The following is a 22,694-nucleotide window of genomic DNA, read 5'->3' on the forward strand; positions in this document are numbered from 1 at the left end:
TGGTTGAACAACCTTGTGAATATACTAAAAACCACTGAACTGAACACCTTAAAATGTTGATTTTGTGGTATATGAATTACATCTCAAGAAAAAAAAAACTTAAAGATAAGAATAATTAGCATAAAGATGATAATTACACTGCCAAGTAAGAATAATAAAAATTGTTTTGGATAGTTGAACAAATCAAGTGATACTTATTGAGTAGCCTACCAAGTGCTGTGGCCATGGAGATGCCCTATTCACATCTCCCTTTAGGAGAACCTCATCAGGAAGTATAGCTGATTGACACCTCCATCTCCACGCCTCTGGGTCCAAGCCTCCCCTGGAGCTGTTCCCCGTCAATGACTGAGCGTGATGAGGGCAGGAACTGGGTCACTCCCGTGGAAGCATGATTTCTCCAACTGGCAAATTCTGCTCGGGACTTCCCATTGGCCAGGCAGTGATTTTTTCCAAACCACACTGTGACCAAAGACTCTTTATATTCACTCCTTACTTGTCTCTCTTCTTCCACAGAGCACTGTGGTCAAATGCTCTCCCCATCTACTGCTGATCCTGCTCTCTTTAGCTTTCACATTTGTTTCTCCTGAAAACCCTTTTGCTCATCTAATATTGGCATGTGTTCTTTGGAGAGCAGAAGTGACTCATGAATGTATGTCTAAGAAGGAATACAGCACAAGACTTGAGGAATGTAGCTGAAAATCCTTGGTAGGACTGAATGTGTCTGCATGTGTCTCTGGGATTCCAGGGATATATTGTATTCACTTGTACTAAACAGATGTATAAAAGACTTACATAAACAAACTACTCTCCAAGGTGCCTAATTCGAAGGATAATATGTATTTGAGTGAAGTAGTTCTTGAAATGCTTGGGAAATACCAGTTTCATACAATCATGGTATTTAATAATAACCAATAAAGGTACTGATTGAGGCCACAAACACTGCATGCGCAAATCAGACAAGGCCTGTATGTCTAAAGCAGTGTTTTTCACACTGTGGGTCACTGCAAAGTGTAAATCACGAAATCAATTTTGTGGGTCATGACAGCAGATGTTTTAGTTTTGTTTTTCTTTCCTTAAAAGAATAGATAAGAATATAGATGCATAGTAAAGGTAAGTATAGTTTCATAAAATATTTGTCTTAGATATGTGTGTGTATACTTGTGTGTTTATTTATATACACTACCTAGGTTTGGATATTTTTGTCATGGATTGCATTAGAAAAGATTTGAAAGTCATGATCTAAGGGATACACAATAAAGTTGGCACAGTCAGAATTTACATAAAGACATTTAGTAACATTCTTTAAAGTAGGAACAGAATTTCTGATTCCCAAAAGCTTCACCAGGGTTGCATGCTTTTGAGTGATAATGTCCAAGGGGAGTGAGTCACATAAAACCTTCTGGTGCATAGAGGTGCTCCTCCAGGCCCAGAATCATATTCATAATCTGATTAGGTACTGGAGATCACCTCATGTAACCCAGGTACATCTCAGAGTTACAAAATGTGCAATATGGGCTGGGTGCGGTGGCTGACGCCTGTAATCCCAGCACTTTGGGAGGCCAAGGCGGGCAGATCACGAGGTCAAGAGATTAAGACCATCCTGGCCAAAATGGTGAAACCCCATCTCTACTAAAAATACAAAAATTAGCTGGGTGTGGTGGCGGGCCTGTAGTCCTAGCTACTCGGCAGGCTGAGGCAGGAGAATCACTTAAACTCAGGAGGCAGAGGTTGCAGTGAGCCGAGATCACCCCACTGCACTCCAGCCTGGGTGACAGAGCGAGACTCCGTCTCAAAAAAAAGAAAAAAAATTGCAATATGATTGCAGGGTACAATCATAGTACACTCCGGAATAAACAAAATCCTCACTCATCATACTTCGTCTCTCCAGGCTAATACAGTCTATTCCAAGTTTATTCCGGAATGTATCATTGCTGCTGGACAAAGACAAAGGGTGGTAACCCAGACATCTCTGGGAGTCTTGCTAAGAGCTCCTCGGACTAACTATAGAGCTCATCCAGTGGTTTGTCTCACTAGAGCTACGTCTCATGGGAGTCAATTCTCCTTAAAAGAATGATAGGATTTGGGCCATGGTGGCTGGAAATCTAAAGGAAGAGTCACAGAGAAGTCAGGAATGGTTGCAAACCATTGCTAGAAGGGGTAATCTGTTTTGCAAAACTAGATTCCACACAGATGTGTAAAGGAAAAGAAAATAAAAGTCAATAAGGCATTGAAACAGAAGATTCACTCTTCTAACCTAAAAAATGCAATGCACAAAACTAATGTTGAGAAAAGTCACAGGGCTGTCTAATCTTAAAATTTAAAGAAACTCTAAACTCTCGTAGGTGCTTCTCAAAGTTGAGGTATATGTACTCTCTGGGGGAAATGTAGATGAGCTAAGGGATGGAAAAGCCACAGGAAAAACAAAGCGGCTCTAGGGTCATATTATGTCATTGAATCTATGAGAGCATCGATTGTAAGATGGACTGTTGTTGTCAGCCCACTAAAAGAAAAAAATGCTATGAGGCAATGCATTATCACTTAAAATATTTTAATCTTATTTTAAAAGATATTTCAGATTCAATATAAATTCTATCATATACCATTCTTGAAGGAAAATGTAAAACTATACAAGTTGATTATACACAAGGGAAAATAAAGAATGTCACTCTTCTGAATCAATTCTCAATTCAGAGTCATCAGTGTTCACAGATCTTATCCTCTAAGCCATCAGGATATTAATGATGCAGCATGTATGTTTAAAAGTGCTCTGCTATCATCTCCAGAAATTTCTTCCAAGCTGCTGACACTCTCTTGTAAGTTTTGAGGCCGTCACTTATTGAACTTAGTAGAAGATACCATTGGAGGGTTTTTAGATAAAACCAAACTCATATTCCTTCCTAAAGCGATCTTTCCTTGGTTTGTTGGCTGCAATTTTAAGGGTTGCTAATGTCCAGTCTTGCCACTAGAAATTTTTTCACTGTGCAGATACATGTCTAAAAATGCACCAACAGCTAACATCACTTTGAAGGTTAAGTAAGACTCCTGGCCATCTTTCCACATGGCTGTACACCACTCATTCATCAGCTCACCTGTCATTCATCTCTATGTGTGTGTATGTGCATGCATGCATGAGTGCACACACAAAAGATAACAGCATTGAGTTCAGTCTCATTTTCATCTGAGAATGGGTTCAAACTCACACACTAAAATTGCATTCATTTCCCATTTCTGCATAACAAATTACTATACATATAGCAGCTTAAAACAACACCTATTTATTATCTCAGAGGGCTGGAAGTCACAAGTTCATCATGACGTGCTGGATTTGCTGCTCAGGCTCTTACAAGACCAAAATCAAGGAAATGACAGAGCTATATTCCTCTCTGAAGGCTCTGGGGAAGAATGGAGCTCATTCAGGTTGTTGGCAGAATTCAACTCCTTGCAGTTGTATGACTGAGGTCCAGGTTTCCTTGACATTTGGCCCTGTCTATATTGAAACCAGCAACATTTGTTGAATCCTGCTTGTGCATAACATGTCTCCGACTTTTCCCTTCTGTTGCGCCTTTTCAGCTTCCTTTTGTGTCCTCAACTGGGAGAAGGCTCTGTTTTAAGGGTTCACATGATTACATCAGATTCACCTAGATAATCCAGAATAATCTCCCTATTTTAACATCAATTCATTAGTAATCTTAATTATCTCTGTAATCTCTTTGGCTTGTAATGTAACGTGAATATATGACAAGTGGTGAGGATCTTGGGAGCCAACATTCTGCCTCCCACATTTAGTTTGATATTGTTCAAAATGAAATATGGTGACAAGTTTTGACCACCTGACATCATGCATGACATCACATTGAAATGCTGTACATTTTGTCATCTATGTTCTCAGTGTTAATTGTTTTAGCACTCTTGGCATTGGCAGGTATGTCAAAGGACACAGGTTTTCTCAGCATTTCCTATTTGACTAAATTCCTAGTTTTTCCTAAATGAATTACATGTCACTGGATGTTAAGCAGTTTCCAATCAGTTGAAAATTTTTGACAAATTGATGTTCCACACCTTAATAACAGTCCTGCATCATGCACAAGTTTAGTTATATCAGCCTCTTCTTGTTTTGAAATTTATTTCACTTATTATAAGAGCTTTGGCAATTTCTCCTGCCTTCAGTTGCATAACTTGACATGTGTTAGGTGACCCGTGTAGATGTATTTCAGTAACCAAATATAGCACCACTTCATCTTCTTGGGAGTTTCTTCCTTCATTGTTGCTTTGAAAGAACATACAGAAATGGGACTAGTTTTCCAAAAACAAATATTTTCATCACTAATATCAAATTTACACTCTTCTTATTTCTATGTTTTTCTGCAAAACAATAACTTTTCATTTCAATGCCAGACCACACTGTAATCTCATTGGACACACATATTAACCAGCATTTAAGTCCAATCTAAGTAGTACCAACAACGTACAATACACAATTGAAGAGATAACACAAACAGCTCTGACCAAGTTTGTACATGCACAGGCAATAGCTGTGTCACCAACTGTCACTAAGACATCACTGGTAGTAAGATACCATCCTGACTTTCAACACGTTAAGTGTGAGAAAAAGTGCCTTAAAATCACTGAGCAACTACTATGTGCCAGGCATTGTGCTCTTTCAGCAATTCTACTGAATTTTCCTGGTAATCTACTTGCAAGTAATAAATGTAATGGCTGAGAAGATTAGTGCCAGGGCCAGGCTAACTGGGTTTCAAATATTGCCTCTGTAACTTACTGTGCTACCTTGGACATATTTCTTAACTCTTATCTGTAATATAGGAAAAAACGGGATAATTCATGTACAGTACTTAGCACATAGTAAAACTCAAAAATAGTGTCATGTTGTTTCTGTTGTTTTTAACTGAGTTTAAGAGCTGGCTCCTTTTCTTCCCATATGCTCATGAAGCAAATACCTGTATTCTCCCAGTTAGTGAAAAAGTATTCATTCTGGAAATAGAATCTCTTTTAGTTCTAATTCCTTATTGTTCTAAAATATACCAGATTATCTCATCCTGCCTTGAGTGTACTGGTTCACTAAAGGACAGGAGCCATCAATACTCATGACCAGGGAATTCGGAGAAAATACGGTGTTTAAAAAAGGAAAAATGTCCACATAAAAGGTTTAACATTCAGGCTACTTAACACTCTGTCCTCCACCTTTTCTTTTGTGCATCCCTCTCCGTATATGCACTTGGATCTCTGTGGGTTAACATCTAACAAAAGCTTTAGGAATTAAAAGGTCTGTAAAAAATGGTATACACTCGGGGTTGTTTAGGGGCTAGGCAACAGACTATGACACCTGGGGGAGAAAGTGAGCCTTCTTCCCATTTCTGCACAAATGACCCAGCCTTCTCCAGGTTCGTGAAGGTCACCAGTGCACCTAAGGTAGTGCTGGGGAGCTGTGGCACAGCACTGGTGGGGAGTGTAGTTATGCCCGTGGGAATTCTGGAATGGGCAAGGAAGCCAACATCATAGGACGCTGCTCTGTCATGGCCAGAGGGAGAGGATTTATGGGTGGTCACTTGGAAGAAATGATGAGTCAGTAGTAAATTATTATTATTATTATTATTATTATTTTTAAATCTTAGGCTTGGCATGGTGGCTCACGCCAGCACTTTTGGGAGGCCAAAGCAGGAGGATCCCTTGAGGCCAGGAATTTGAGACCAGCCTGGGCAACACAGTGAGACTCCTGTCTCTACAAAATAATTTAAAAATTAGCCAGGTGTGGTGGCATGCACTTGCAGTCCTAGCTAATTGGGAGGTTGAGATGGGAGGATTGCTTAAGCCCAGGAGTTTAAGGATTACAGTGAACTATGATTGCACCACTGCACTCTTGCCTGGGCAACAGAGTGAGACCCTGTCTCTAAAAAAAGAAATCTTAGATACTCCAGGAATACTTCAAGGATGGCTTTTACAAGGGACTAGGGTTCTTATGCTACACTACATAGGAGAAATGCTTAAGCAGCCAAATATATAAATTATAACTATTAATGTGACTCTATTTATTTAAAGCCATAGTCTGGAGGCCTGGTGAAATCTGGTTATGTTTGTATTATATTTTTAACCCACTCCCACCACTGTTCATTGCCCTTGAGATCCTTGAGGACAGAGACTGCTTTTAATTTTTAAAAAATCTCTGTAGCCCTATCACCTAGCAGAGGACTCAGCACAGAGTAGGTACTCAATATATGACTGTTGAAGGAAGGAATAACTGCCTCCAAGCAACAAATTTAGAATAAACAGATAGAAGTTATAGGAATATAATTCAACATAAAATGCCTTTCTAACTACTAGAACCCCTTATAAATGCAAGAAGTCTATCATGACATAGTGAGAATCCTGTCACTAGAGGTGTTGCCAGTGATACCCTGGAAGAGGAGCACACTTCATGGAGGGAGATGGATTGAATCATTTCCAGCTCTTGAATTGATTGGTACTCATTGCATGGAGACCAACAGGAGACTAGCTATGACAAAGCAGTGAAAGACACTAAGCAGAAGTGATGAGTCAGCAAAACTGGTTTTTATTTAAAAATGGCTTCAAGGACTATCTATAAAAATCAGCAAGCCTCAAACCAGACTTCATCAGAATTGAAATAATACCCTGAAACATTGTTACAAGGAGCCATAGAAATTGTCTTCTAAAAACTACACTATTATAACTCTGACTGATGTTCAGAGGACTAAAGTATCTAATAGACATCATCTATAGTGATGATGTTAAATGATGAGAGGTTAAAGGAAAGGTCAGACTGTGAGATCAAGCTGTGATTTTTAGACTTATAGCCCATTTCAATGTCCCTTCCATGTCACTGGTGAAGTAAATTCTGGAGTCACTTGTCTTGGTTCCTTTAACTTCCAATAAATGACTGAAGGAACTCAGATCTACACGAGGAGAATTACTGGACAATGATGGAAAGGTCTTCTGAGATAAATGAACATTCTACATTAATTTAAAAGCCATAAATAGAATGATGAATAGGACTATCTCATAATGTCAAAGTTCAAAGGCACTTTTCAAATGTCTCTTTAAAGAAAACCTGACCTTTCTTTCTGTCTTTTATTATCAGAAAGTTTGCCAAGAGCAGTCTAGGTCTTGGGTCATTTCATTTTGACATGGAAGTTCTCTCAGGATTAAAAATAATAAAAAAACAGAAGTATTCAACTCTGAAGTGACCATGAGAACATGTTCAGCAGTATAAAAAATAACAATATTGAAGCATTAGGACTTCAAAGGTTGTGTTTTAATAACTACATAAAGCTTCCCCCCTCTCATATATGAGAGATATAACTTATATGAGGTCATGAATAGCTAAAGATATCAGCATGAATAGAGATTTTTCTATCGTATTTCATGTTGTTTTATAACATTCTATTTAGGAAAATTGCTGAGTATACTACTAGTAACTTTCTATGCTAAATATCTTGGTTAGGTATAGATTAGCTGGCATTAAATATAGATGTGAACATAAATACATTTTTATGAATATAAAACCTCTTACCAAAGACCTCTTTTTCCCATTTCAATTTCCATTTTAAGGTATTATTAACAGTCAGTAAAATTCACCCTTTTTAAGGTAAATTTCTCCAAGTTTTGACAAATACAGTTGTATAATCACCACTGCAAGCAAGACACAGCGTGGTTCCATCACAACCCTCTACCCCTTTGAAGTCAACCCCTCTCTCCATCTCCTGTCCCTGGAAATGAACTGATTTACTTTCTCTTCCTATAATTTTGATGTTTTAAGAATGTCCTGTAAATGAAGTTATATAGTATGTAGCAAAGGCCCCTTTTAAACTTCATGCACTTGATAAAAAATAATTTACTTTTTATTTTTACTTACTGGTTTCTATTTCCTGAATTTAAAGGCAATAATGGATATAAAAATCAAATTACTCTTGAGTATTACATCTTGAAATAGGTAATTACCCAGAGGGCCTTTAGAACATATAGACCTTTAGGACTTCACTTCCGAAGTACTGAATCAGAATCTCTCAGTGTATGTTCTGAGAATTTAGTTTCTACTAAACTTTCTAAGCCTGATTCTGATTGACCCATTAGATTTGGGAAACATTAACCTGACAGGTATTCACTAGATGAGATCAACAAGCAGATTTTAAATGACGTGTGGTTATGGAATCAAAGTTCAGAGGTTGGGAGAGTCTTATCTAAGTGACCTTGTCCTTGGTGGCTACCACTTGCTGGTTGCAGGGCCTCAAACAAGTTACTTAAACTTGATGAACCTTGGCTTTCTCCTTTATAACATGGGGGGAATGCCTACTTCAAAAGATTGTTTGGGGGATTAAATGCTTATAAATCATTTAGCATACTACATGGAACACATAACAGTCAAATAATGGAGGTTGCTCATATTTTAGTATCAATATCTTCATCATTGTCATCATCATCATACTGCCCTGAGTGCTTTACGATTCTTTCTCCATGTCTGCATTTTGGTTAATTTCACTATTTTTTAACCCTTCCTCTAGAGGCAACCAAAGAGAATTTTTGTAGCAACACAGCTATTATTCAAGGCAGTAAAAAGCTAAGAGAAATTCACCGATTGCTTGCAATCTTCACTTCTACCCTGTTATAGCCTCAAAGATGCCAAAGAGAACAAGAAGTGAATTACTGGAAACTCTCTCAGTCTTTTTTCCAAGGGGATGTTATTGGCCAATTATGGACAAACAAGAGGGAGGAAGAGAAACAAAGAGCAAAAATAAAGTAAAAAATTAGGCTGTCTGTACAGCTAAGATACATCTAAAATTTTACTTTTTTTATTGGAAGATTTAGTCAAATATGTGATGTGAAAAGAAACTGAAACTGTTGGCTTAACGAAAACAGGTTTGCTCCAGTACTATTCCATATTAACTTACCTAAATAACTTGGATTCAAAGTTCAGGAGTCAGCAGAGTATCTTAAGATTTATTTCAAAACATTACAAGGTGGCCGGGCACAGTGGTTCGCACCTGTAATGCTAGCACTTTGGGAGGCCAAGACGGGCAGATCACTTGAGGTCAGGAGTTCGAAACCAGCCTGGCCAACATGGTGAAACCCAGTCTCTACTAAAAATACAAAAATTAGCCAGGTGTGGTGGCACGCCCTGGTAATCCCAGCTACTCAGGTGGCTGAGGCAGGAGAATCATTTGAACCTGGGAGGCAGAGGCTGCAGTGAGCCAAGATTGCACTGCTGCACTCTAGCCTGGGCAACAGAGCGAGACTCCACATTAAAAAACAAGACAAACAAACAAACAAAAATTTACAAGGTTCAGGGAAAAGAGGAAGCTAAAGGCAACATTTTAATCCTATTACAAGTACTAAAAGTTGGCCCTAAAAACTGATTGCAAGCTAGATGTATATGCATTTATTTATTTATTTATTTATTTATTTTTATTTTATTTTATTTTTTTGAGGCAGAGTCTCGCTCTGTCACCCAGGCTGGAGTGCAGTGGCACAATCTCGGCTCACTGCAAGCTCCACCTCCCAGGTTCACTCCATTCTCCTGCCTCAGCCTCCCAAGTAGCTGGGACCACAGGCACCCGCCACCATGCCCGGCTAATTTTTTTTTGTATTTTGTAGTAGAGACGGCATTTCACCATGTTAGCCAGGATGGTCTCGATCTCCTGACCTCACGATTCGCCCACCTCAGCCTCCCAAAGTGCTGGGATTACAGGCTGAGCCACCGCGCCTGGCCGTATATGCATTTATTTTTAAGATATAGTTTTAATTTAAGCCCTGAAATACAGAAGAGTCACGATATTTGGTTGTGCTTGCTAATATAAAGAACTACTACTATCTTCTAAGAATTATGCAATGCTGCTAACACCAAGGACAAAAGAACATCAAAAGACACATGAACCCCACAAGCCCTACCTGTTCTCAGCATCAGCACTGCACTTTGGGGACATCAATTCAAAGGATTTGGTAAATTTCACCACCTGTCGCATAGAAAGATAATAAATCCAGGTCAATTAAAGCTTTATTGCAGTTTAAAATAATGTAATAAACATTTTCATCTTTATAATATAATACTTGGAGATTATAGACAGATTTTTAAGTGGAGAAATCCCAAGACAGAATAGAAGAGGAGAATCCCATCCTACATCTTGTATCTTATTTCTTACAAAGCATACATTGTCAAAGTTTTAATACATTTCACTAAACATGTACATATTTTTACAATTAGGTGTACAATGAGCTATGGAGGTCAGGTAAAGGAAAATCTCATTTGAATACTTAAAAAGAAAACTGTTCTTTTAACAACCCAATCAACAGCAATAAGAGACCCAGGTAGGGACAGAACACCCCTCAAAGAAGATGCCCTCTGTCAACCCCAGGCTCCTGAAGTTAGCTCATCTTTAAGCTTGGCTCGTCATTGTTCTCAGGTGAGCTTCGTGGTACCACCACCTAAAGGGTAAAGAAGAGGAAGCCACCTTATTCAACAATCATTCTTGTGTGGACACTTCCTCTCTCACCTCTCCAGTGAAAGTAGCATACCAGTGCGAGAGTTGACCAAGGCTTATGTTGAGGGGGAATTTATGGGAACAGAAAATGTCAATGTAGTTTTTCTTATTATTAGCTAATATTGAGTTTACACTGTAAACCAGGCCCTACAGCAGAAGCTTTTTTGATTATTTCTTTATTATAAATCTAAAGTAGAGAATTTTATACTCAGTCTATAGATGAGGAAACTAACCCCTAATTTTTAAAAAGACTTACTCAGTTTCACACAATTAAATAAGGCAACTGGCATGAAAGGAATTCTCTCTGATGCTAGAGTGCTAGCTCTTTCAACACTACAAATGTTGAGTGAGAAAGGCACTATTTCTGGCCCTTGTAGGGGTGGACGGAAACCTTTCCTTCTACCCTCTGAAGGTTTGCTGAAATAAACTGACAATAGACAGATTAACAGGAGAACAAGCATACAAATTTACTAATGTGCAGAAGCACAGAAGCCATATAAAGTATGAGACTCAAAGGAGGGCCAGATGATTGAAGCTTAAATAGCATCCTCTTTATAGGGGAGACGGATGGGGGATGTAGGCAATTTTGAGGGGTAGAAAAAAATGTCAGAGGAATTAAATGAGCCCAAAGAACAGACAATGACCAGGGACAAAGTTTCTCTGAGCTCTGGAGGAGGTGGCAGCAAGGTAAGGGGTGGAACTTCACTGCAAACAAAGGTTATCTTTTTTTTTTTTGGACAGGTTCTCACTCTGTCGCACAGGCTGGAGTGCAGTGGCCCAATCTCGGCTCATTGCAGCCTCCGCCTCCTGGGTTCAAGTAATTCTCCCACCTCAGCCTCCCAAGTCGCTGGGATTACAGGGGCGTGTCATCATGCCCAGCTAATTTTTGCATTTTTAGTAGAGACAGGGTTTCACCATGTTGACCAGGGTAGTCTTGAATTCCTCATCCCGGATAAGGCACCAGCCTTGGCTTCCCAAAGTGCTGGGATTACAGGCACGAGCCACCGCATCTGGCCAAAGGTTATCTTATTATGCAGATAAAGTCTCCAGGGTAATCTCTCAGAGTGCCCTCAGAAGAACAGATGGAAAGTCTGTCTGGGCATGGGGACATTCCTCAGTCTTCCTTTCTGTGATATGCGAATAATATTCTCTGGTTAATAAAATTTCAGGGAGGGGATGGAAGAGAGCTCCATCTTGTACTTGTGAGGAGGAACAAGAAAAGGTTAGAAAGTTCTTGGCTCTGAGGGGACTCAGTTCCAAGGCCCTTTAATTTCCTTTAGATCAACGTGCTCAGTATGCCAAGGCACCATGCTTTGAAGTCTCCTTTTCTGAGCCCCAATACCCTCTTTTGACAAGATATACCACATGATAGAAAAACAAGCCCCTATAGTGAAAGGAGTCCATCTGAATGTCATAGAATGCTTCCAAGGTTGACATTTAGATTTTCCTTAGCCATACGCAGTCATGCTTCAAAGTCCTTTTAAATTAACCACTTACAAGGAATTGATGAGCACCTGAGAAAATGATTTGGAAAATAGGAATAGATTAAATATTAAAAAAGCTTTATCAGTGAGGTAATGAACTCAAGCTAGGCAAATGCAACATTAGGGAAAAAATAGAAAAGAAGGGCTCATCACAAAGAAAATTCTGTGTGACCAGATGAATGTAGGGCAATGACAATAGCTCAACTGCAAGGAAATACCCTTGACAACTATAGAACATATTTCATTTCATATTGTAATATGAATTAAGCCTCTACAGAATCACTCATTGTGGCAAATTTTATTTTCCAAAGATGGTCACAACAATATCTTCTATCCCATCTTCTTCTCTTCCACATAACCCTGCCACTTTCCTACCAAGTGGTAGGATCTACATCCTCTCTCCTTAAATCCGGTGGGCTTCTGAAAGCTTCAACAAATAGAGCATATGGAAGACATGCTACATGCCTTCCAAGGTTGTTGTAAAATGCAACACAGCTTCTGCCTTGCCTGATGAAATATGTGTGCTTGGAGCCCTCGGTCATCATGCAAGAAGTGCAACTACCCTGAGGCCACTATGCTGAAAGGGAGCCAAACCACATAGAGAGGACATTTTCCTGCAAATGAGGGATTTTTCACACATTATAAACAATCCTTTATGCATGTATCAATGCTTACAACATCCCAGAAGGTAGATTTTATCCTCATTTTATTGACAGCAAATTAAGGCTTAGGGGGTTAAGTGGTTTGCTGGAAGCCATGCAAGCAGGAAATTGCAGAACCGAGATTTGAACCATGTTGTTCTGATTCCACAGCTCCAGTGATCCCACTTCTCACTGCTTTAATAAGCAAGAGCAAGTGTTATTGCAGCAGCAAATTATTTGGACATGACTCCTTCAAAACCAGAATAAACTCTACTTTTATTTACTAATTCTACAAATATTTATTGAGTACCTCCTATATGCCCAAATTTGAGTAAACACAGACTAAAAAGTAACTTGAAGTAAAACACTTGGCTTGGTATAAGATTAATCATATTATCAATAAACTGTTAATTGTTTCTGCATTTCAAAATTGAGCAGGACATTTTTTAAATTCCTGATCTGATAAATGAGATTAAATTCTCCAATATTAATAAGAATGCTTCATTTGGCCTACTTCTTACTATTGATTAGAATAATTTACAGCGTGGTAAGAGTAGATGTTAATTTCTGCAAATCTGATAGCAATACAAATAAATTTTATCCAAGTAAAGATGCAAATGATTTCTGTGCAGGAGAAAAGAAAAGCTCAATGGTTACAATTGTATTATCCTGACTGGTAGTAACCATTTTAAAAAGCTAATCTAGCAATCTTATGCTGGCATTCTTTCAGTGCCTGTTTTAGAACCAACTTTGCCACTCTGCGGTTTCTCTTTTTGATGAGTTAAACAAATCTTTGATACATGCTTGCTTTAGATTTCTGCAAGAGTTAAGTTTTTAACTTTTTGAAAATTATCTTTCAATACAACAAATACGTACTGCCTTATGTGTCAAGCAGTGTAGTGTACAATGGAATTACAAATGTGAAAGTAAAAGAAAATAAAATCTCTGCAGTTATGAAGCTTGCTTTATGGTAGGGAGCTTAATTTGCCCTCGCTCCTCAAAACTAGTGCTCCCTGGAAAAAATAAGTGCACTTCTGGTTTCACATCTTAAGAAAACAAATGTGAGAAATGTCCAGAGAATGAAAGAAAATAAAGATCTTTTAAAAATATTTTTTCCATCTGAGGAATAGCAACTGAGGGATATAAGAAATGGAATAGGAAATAATGGCGTTTCAAAGCCATAGAACCTGTAGATCTACAGAGAATGGATAAGATATATACATCTCTTAATGAAATGACAGGATGTTTGAACTCTTGTAAAAGAAGTTGGAGAAACTACTAAAAGGAAAAAACACTTTTTTCTAAAATGTTAGAACATCTTACTCCAACATAAATTACAAGCTGAAAAGAAAAATAGGGACAAAACTTTTATTTGTTTTGTTTTCTAAATTCATTTTTAATGTATAAGGGGAAAGTCAAGGACTATGCATCATTCAACTTCAGCATTCCATAGAATGCATTAGCTATGTCCTCCAGTAAAATGGCTTATGGTGCCATGATCAAAGTCAGACACTGTATTCATGAACCACGATTGACCTTGTATGTAGGAAAGAACTGAACCTTCCCTAAAGAGAGGTCTGGCCTTTGTCCTTGGCTCCTGAGAGATAATCTCTAAACCCTTGTAATGCCTGATTAATGTGCAAAGAGTAACAGTGTGATTTAGAATGGGGGCTTCAAGCCACACCAACAATATGATTTGGGTGGGAGCTTTGGGACACATGGTATCAGTTGACCACTGGAGGAAAGGAGTCAGAGGTCAGCCGCATGGGCAGGTCAACCCTATTTTTGTGATCAAGCCCCAATAAAGACTCTAGACACTAAGGCTTAGGCCCCGGTTGGCAAAATTTCATGCATCTTGTCACACATGAGAGCCAGGAGACATTGACACCATCCATGACTCCATGAGCAGAGTCCACATGTGGAATTTTCCTAGACTCTGCCCCATGCTAATGTTAATCTGTATGATTTCCTGTAGTAAACTGTAACTGTGAGTGTAACAGCTTTCACTGAGTTCTTTGAGCCCTTCTAGCAAATTACTGAAACTTAGCATGGTCTTGGGAACTCCAAAACTCATAAATGGTGTCAGGAGTGAGGAAAGTATTGTAGACTATGTTCCCTAACTTTACACTTATATCATAATTCTTAGGTTCCTGTGTCTTCAGAAGAAAAATGAAGATACTAATCTTCATTAGTGTCTTTAGAAGAAAAATGAAGATACTGATGTTTACTGATCTTTGGTTAAATATTGATTATCCAGTGTGTATAAAGTACTGGATAGCATAGGGAGATACCAAAGAAATAATAAATAAGGCCTCTAACCTTTTAAGACTTAACATTTGTGATGGTTAATTGGTATGTGTCAACTTGACTGGGCTAAGGGGTGCCCAGATAGCTGGCAAAACATTATTTTTGGGTGGTCTGTGAAGTGTTTCTGGAAGAGATTAGCATTCGAATCAATAAATTGAGTAAAGAAGATTGTCCTGAGCAATGTGGGTGGGCATTGTCCATTCCACTGAGGGCTCAGATAGAAAGGAAGAGGAAGGGCAAATGTGGTCTCTTTGTTTGAGCTAGGACATCCATTTTTCCCCTGTCCTCAGACACTGGGACTCCTGATTCTCTGGTCTTTGAACTCAGACTGAATTACATCACCAGCTTTCCTGGTTCTCTAGCTTGCAGACAGTAAACTGTGGGACTTCTTAGCTTCCATAATTATGTGAGCCAATTCCTAGAATAAATATCTTTATCTCTATCTATCTATCATCTGTCTGTCTGTCTGTCTGTCTGTCTGTCTATCTATCTATCTATCTATCTATCTATCTATCTATCTGTCTATCTATCTATCCATCCATCCATCTATCTAGTCTCCTATTGGTTCTGTTTCTCAGGAGAACCACAACTACTGCAACATTTTAAAGAAGAAAAATTTAAAGTGCAAGGTGAGTTGACCTCTGAGGTTAGATTCACAGCCAAATTGACCCTGAGTCATCAGATTATTTAGCAAGGCAATATACATGTGGCATTAGTCCGTGATGAGGGCAGCAAGATGAACAGTTGAGAAGTAACATGATTCTGGAGATGTAAATTCATCTGCCAGCCTCTCAGTCCTCAAAAGCAGGAGTGGGCAAAGGATGGCCCATGGGCCATATCTGGCCTACCACCTGTTTTTATTAATAAAGTTTCATTGTAACAAAGCCATACTCATTAATTTAAGTATTGTCTGCGCCTGCTTTCTACTATAACAGTAGAGTGAATAGTTGCAATTGAGATCGTGCAGGCCACAAAGCCTAAAATATTTAGTAGACAGACCTTTATTTTTAAAAGTTTGCCAACTTCTCTGGTGTAGAGCCATTTCTAGGCCAGATCAGTTATTTTTGCTAAATTGTTAATGGCTAATGATAGGGTAATGTATTAATATTCCCATGTAATATAGCTATATTCAGAAAGAGGATTCTTGGAGTCATAATCTTTTAATTTGAAACAGTATCGCAATGATAGAAATTTTAGGCACCAGGGCAAGTTGTAAGAGATATACTTGAGGATATATCCCCAGTTGGCAGGGGACAGTTCCACTCCAATTAATCCTGTTGTCCAGGGACAATTATTAATAGTGCCCACTTTCATGCTCACAAGTGTCTTTGAATAGCAAATTCTAGGCAGGCAGGCCATTGGCTGCTCCTCAAAGCATCAGACAACTTATATTTTTTAAAAGAATTGAAAATATAATGCATTCAAATAGAAAATTGTTTATAGTCAGATACCTGGGTTAAAAAATAAAACAGCAAAAACAGCTTAAATATTTGGATATAATTTAACGGGATATATAGAATGACATTGCAGAAATTATGACCAATACCAAATAGGTGAAGGCATAAATAAAATAGAATAGAATTTATGCTTTATTCCTGACTTGGACCAATTATATAATTCTTAGTTTTATTAATTTTAAAAGTTTACTATCTAAATCCAACGTTGATTTTATTATACATTTACTAAATGAACATGGATTAAATAAATTAATATACACACACTAAGTAAAAAAGAGAATCTTATAAGGGAAATATCAGAAGTGGTTTCTAAATCAATGATACTAAACAACTGGTTTCAAGCTTCCTTTGCTGCTGATCAGCCCTGATTATTGCACCCTGGGGAAGGGAGTGTACCTGCCAAGTGAAGTAAACAAAACATCTCCCTGCTTGTTCTTTGGAAAAGCTCCATGGACAGAAGTCTTTTTGATTTGGATATTTATCAAGTGCTAGTTGGTCTGGCTTCTCTCTGTTCTTTTAACTTAAAAACAAGTTAAAAAAATTAAAACTATACTCAAATAGATATTCCGGGCACCAAAATAAAAATTATCTACTAAGTAATCATGATTTTTGTTTTCTAATTTTCTGAATCTCTATTTTTCTATAAGAGGACTACTCAAAATGGCAAAAGAATAAATTAAATAGGCCAAGTGTGGTGGCTCACACCTGTAATGCAGCACTTTGGGAAGTCAAGGTGGGTAGATAACTGAGATCAGGGGTTCAAGACCAGCATGACCAACATGGTGAAACCCCGTCTCTACTAAAAATACAAAAATTAGCCACGCATGGTGGCACGCACCTGTAATACCAGCTACTCAGCAGGCTGAGGCAGGAGAATCGTTTGAATCTGGGAAGTGGAGGCTGCAGTGAGCCGAGATGCACCACTGCACTCCAGCCTAAGTGACAGAGCAAGACTCTGTCTCAAAAAAAAAAAAAAGAAAAAGAATGAATTAAACAATCATCTCTTACTATGCTTCTTAATAAATCTCTTGCTTATGCCAATTTACTCTAATCATTTATTCATGCAGTCAGCATTTATCAAATACTTAGTGCACCAAGCACTGCTATAGGCTCTATAAACACCAAAGGGCACAAATCATATCCTATCCTTGAGAAACTCACAACACAGTACAGACGAGGAAACAGTTCACAAATGTTTCACCACAATGTATGTCCAAAATGCTACCAGTGCACAGAGGAAGGTGTTAACGAAGGCTTCATGTGAACTGTGTGATGAGCAGGAACCCTCTAGGCTGACAAGTGGGGGAAGTTTCCCAGACTGAGGGAACAAATCAGTTCGTTCTGGGAGAAAATAGAGAACTCTCAAAAGAGTTTAACTGAACATAATTCAATAAAGGGGCAAGCTATAGAAGTGTGGGTAGGGTGAAAAGAACCCCATAAGGAATGGTGAGGCACCCAGGCACTAGCAACTTTGGAAAGCAGTTAACACTCCTAGGTCTGAGGTTACACAAGAGGGAGGGAGGGGAGAAGGGAAGGGTAATTTTGAGATCCTGGAGGTGATTTTGATATCCATGTGAAGAGAAGCCATGGAAAGATCTAGCCACCACTAGAACTGGTAAACAAGGAATAAGGAAAATAACTACACCCAATGTCTTTCACTCCTCTGGCCCTTAAATCTTCTGCTCATACCTTCTATTTGTCAAACCCAACTGGCAGCCAGAGGACAAGAAAGCCCAAGTGGTGTGGTAAGCAAAGATCAGCCCTCAAGGGCACTGAGGTAAAGACAGAAAGACCAACCATAGGTAGTTGGGGAGTGGAGAGGTTCCAGAGAGTAGCCAGTAGAGTTGACAATGTTGAACTTTACCTGAGCTCTGTGCTCCCCCAAAATAGTAATGATAAAGAAATCTCCCTATCACTGTTCCAGAATTGGCTATCCTCAACAGACCACTCTGCCCTAGCACATTTCAAAATAAGACGTTTCTCCATCCTTCCTCATGACTCCTGTAAGGCTCATGAATGATATAGGTAACTCCCTTGTCTATACGTTTCTGTGAAACCCCATCTTTTTCTTTGAGATGTTCACCATTAATGAGCATTCTCCCTATTGCAATAGCCAGATGAAATGATCTTCATTGTCTGGTGCATTTTGTCTTTCACTGGGACTATTTGCGCAAAGATATGCATCTTTTGTGTTAATAGGCTAGTACATGCTTAGGCTGACCATGGGGAGGTGGGGTAGAGGTGAAGTAAAGGATAGAGCAAGGCTGAGGACCAGAGAGGAGAACCGCAAGTTAAGTTAGAAGCAGAAGTGATGGGCCTTGAATGTTGGGTAGTGTGAGCATTATTATACAAGCAATAGACAACTACCAATGTTTTGAATCATAGGAGAGGCCAGTGCATGTTTAAAAAGAAGCAGTAATTGAAAAGAAGAGTGCGCTGTTTGCAAGCAAGAAATGAGTCAGGAGAAAAATGTCCTAGTGAGAAATCAGTAAAGACACAGTGAAGAAGGTGGTAGAAAGAGTGAGAAGGAAGGGCTAGAAATGATGTTTCAAGGTAGAAGCAACAGATCACAGACACAGGTGAATGTAGAATAGTGAGAATGACTTAGAAACTACTCTACAGTTTTTAGCTTGAGTTACTTACTAAATGGTGATGGTTCTATCGGCTAAATAGGAAATATTAGAGGTGGAGAAGATTTGGGATGGGATGTAATGGAGATGGACAGTGGGGTTAGGGGTTCAGTAGTTGGAGATTATATAAATATATATATGCATACCTATGTTTATTTAACATATAAATGATTAATGATGTGAGTTGATTTACTATATTGATATACAGTTAGTAATAAAATGAGTTAATATGTATGAACAAGTAATATGATACATTAATGATGTGAGTGTGTGTGTGTGTGTGTATATATATATAGTAGTATATATGCACATTTTTTCAGTTAATATAATTGGCCCTCTTTATCCATGGGTTCTGCATCCACAACCAAATGCAGGTCGAAAATACAGCATTCAGGGCAATGTGAAACCTGCAGATACAGAAGGCTGACCTTTCATATCTGTGGGTTCTGCAGGGCTGACTGCAGGACTTGAGTGTGCATAGATTTTGGTATCCATGTGCTGTCCTGGAACCAATACCCAACAGATACTGAGGGATGACTGTGTATATAACAATAATAGTTTGGGTAATCATCAGAGGATTTTTTTTTAAATACTCTCCACTTTGCACACTAGAAAAACACTTGGAGCAAAAATCAAACTGAATTTAAGTGGGCTTCTTTATAGGGAGAAGGAAAATCAAAGAAGGAAAGGTAGGGAAATGGAAAGTAAGTGATATAGAAAGCAAAGGCTGAGGCAGTTTTTGCAACTCACTTGAGAAGGAGGGCACTGAATTACAGACTGCCCCAGAACAATCGGAGGATGCTCGCCCCATCTCTTCCCCTTGAGTGTAGGATTCAGGAAGACCGTCTAGTTCACTGGCTTAATTGTATGTACATTTACGTAAGGACCAAGGAGCTAAGGAGGATATAAGAAAACAAGTGTGCCTAGCTAGTTTATGCTTCACAGTTTTGTAAAAAACTCCAGACACTAGCCAGGTATTTATAAGCTTAGTTGGAAAGTACTTCGTAGAGTTCTTAACAACAAAATAGCTGCCAGCCATCAGGATGATACATGAGAAGAGAACACTTGTAAAAACTAGGACTTGAGACAGTGCCTTAGGACATAAGATTAAAATGTCTACATTCACTTTCCTTGACTACACACAAAAATAAATAGAAATAATAGTAAATGCATGAGCTGGAAAGAACTAAGAGAAGTGATAGGAATTGCTTAGACAGGTTCATAGGATGGAATAACAGTAAGCAGGGAATATTCAGTTCAAGGAGCTAAATAGTTCCTAATGTTAACAGCAGCAGCCAGCTATGGAGCAATCTTTCCTTCTTCCCAGTCTAATGGAAAATGCCATTGACAAAATCACTTAAAATCAATGGACTGAAACACTTAAGAGAAGCAAAAGGGGGCAAAATATTAATTTTGTCAGGAGAAAGGGCTAGAACAGCAGTCCTCATTTCTATTTTTGGCATCCATTCAGTAAACTGAACAGTTTACACCTGAGTGCCTAGCTTAAAGACCACAAATGCAGTTTCTAAACACAGAGTTCAGATCTTGGTGAATCAAAGCTTCTACAACCAGAATTAATTTTTTCTCCCTTATTCCCTTCAAATATAAAGGCCATAAAACATAAATTTGCAATAAGCAGGTTTTTTTAAGTATTAGAATCACAAAATACAAATAGAACTTTTGTTTTCAGGAATTATTCTAATAAAATAGAAATAAAACTTACTTTTGGAGGGAGAAACTTTTATTTTCCTGAAATGATACTGTTTTGTTTTCTAATTATAAAAGTAGTGTACAGAATGCCAGTAGAGATGGTGCTATAAGTTCATGCTTTTACACATCTGATCTCTTCCAAAAACAGAGCAAAGACTGATAAAACACAGAGGAAATCAGAAAGACATTTAGAGATTGAAAGGAAGAGAGAAGAAAAGGAGAGGGGAAGGGAGGAGAAGGGAAAGGAGGGAAAAGATCTCTAAAGTCACAAGCCTGAAGACATGTAGGCCTGCTGAACTCCAAGTCCAGAAACAGGCTGGCAGTGATGGTCGGAATTTCAGCTCCTGCTGGGGTGTGGGGAACAGGTGACCCAGCTTCACCCCAAGAAACTGAACCAAGCTGCCTCTAGCTTGGTGTAATATTACTACATAGCAGGAAATCTGAGCCACCAGAATAAGTCTTGGTTTTTGATTAGGGGTCAGGAAGCTGGGCAAACTATTAGACAGGTAGGAAAGAGGGCAAGAGAGAAAGAAAGAAAGCAATGGCATAAGCAAACAAACAAAAACACTCTCCCATCCAAATCAGCTGCAATCCCAAATTCAAAAACACATAATTAATACAAACAACTAAATCAACAACCTACATAATTGGATTAAAAATACTGAAGAATCTGTTAAGCTAAAAATTTGAACACACCCGTAATCAGAGATTGATAGATGAAGAATAGAAAAGTATTAAGAATATAGATGACTTGGACAACATTTCATTCTTGATTAATGGGGTCTTAGGAAACGTCGGCTGGACAAGCCGTTAAAAAAAAAAAAAAAAAAAAAAGATTTTCCTCAGCTGGGTGCGGTGGCTCATGCTTGTAATCCCAACACTTTGGGAGGCCAAAGTGGAAGGATTGCTTGAGCACAGTGGTTTGAGACCAGCTTGGGCAACTAGTGGAACCTCATTTCCACAAAAATTAGCTGGATGTGGTGGTGTGCACCTGAAGTCCTAGCTACTTGAGAGGCTGAGGTGGGAGGATCACTTGAGCCTGGGACATCAAGGCTGCAGTGAGCTGTGATGGTGCCACTGCACTCCAGCGTAGGTGACAGAGTGAAACCCTGTCTCAAACAAACAAGCAAACAAACAAAAAGGATTTTGCTCCCTGAGAGAAAAGAGAGGGATGTGAAAAGAAGTTTCTCTTTCTTCTCCTGGACACAGTTATGTGTGGATGTGCTGCCTAGTGCACTATAAAGGGAAAAGCCAGCTGGTGATGGCCAACCACTGAGACAAGCAGAGGGCAATGGACAGAGCCTGGGTCCCTGATCACATCATCTGGCTGCTGCGTCATCCCCAGAACCACCTCCTGGAGACTGCTAGTCATGTAAGTTAATAAATGTTCTCAGTGTGAAAGCCACTTGCCCTTGAATACTCTGTTACCTGCAGGAGTCACCCAAATTGATCCATAAATTAGATAAATTTCAATCAAAATCTATACAGAGTTTTCATGGAATTTGCTAAGCTGCTATTAAAATTTTATGGAAGAATGACAGGTCAAGAATAAGCAAGTCACTTTTAAAGGGGAACAACACTGAGGACTTGGCCTATCAGATATCAAAATGCATTACAAAATTACAGATATTCAGATAGATACTGGTGCAGAAATAAACAAATAGACCAGCAGGACAAAATTGTGAGCTCAGAAACAGACCCAGGTATATATGGAAACTATAATTTTGAAGTGCCACTACAAAGTGGAGGCAAAACAGTTCTAAGACAATTGGTTATACACATACTGCTTTATACTCCACACAAAAACATTCTAGATGGATAAAAAAGACCATGCATACCAAATGGATGTAAAAAGATATACAATAATGCCATTATAGCTAAAGGTAGATAAAGATTTTTATAACAAAACCCTTAAAGCAAAAATCAAAAAAGGAGGTTAATAAATTTGACACATTAAAAT

At 38.6% G+C, this 22,694-nt stretch overlaps 1 protein-coding gene across 1 annotated transcript in view; it reads right to left on the reverse strand.

Moving 5' to 3' along the window:
• Window positions 1–22,694, reverse strand: part of PDE11A (phosphodiesterase 11A) — a 429,725-nt gene that overhangs the window by 232,038 nt on the left and 174,993 nt on the right. The window contains exon 5 of the mRNA XM_009443807.4: window positions 9,916–9,980. Coding sequence (XP_009442082.1) covers window positions 9,916–9,980 — 65 coding nt within the window. The remainder of the gene's footprint in view (window positions 1–9,915; window positions 9,981–22,694) is intronic.

The sequence above is a fragment of the Pan troglodytes genome, chromosome 13 (genome assembly GCF_028858775.2).
Source record: "Pan troglodytes isolate AG18354 chromosome 13, NHGRI_mPanTro3-v2.0_pri, whole genome shotgun sequence".
In the NCBI taxonomy this organism is placed as follows: domain Eukaryota; kingdom Metazoa; phylum Chordata; class Mammalia; order Primates; family Hominidae; genus Pan; species Pan troglodytes.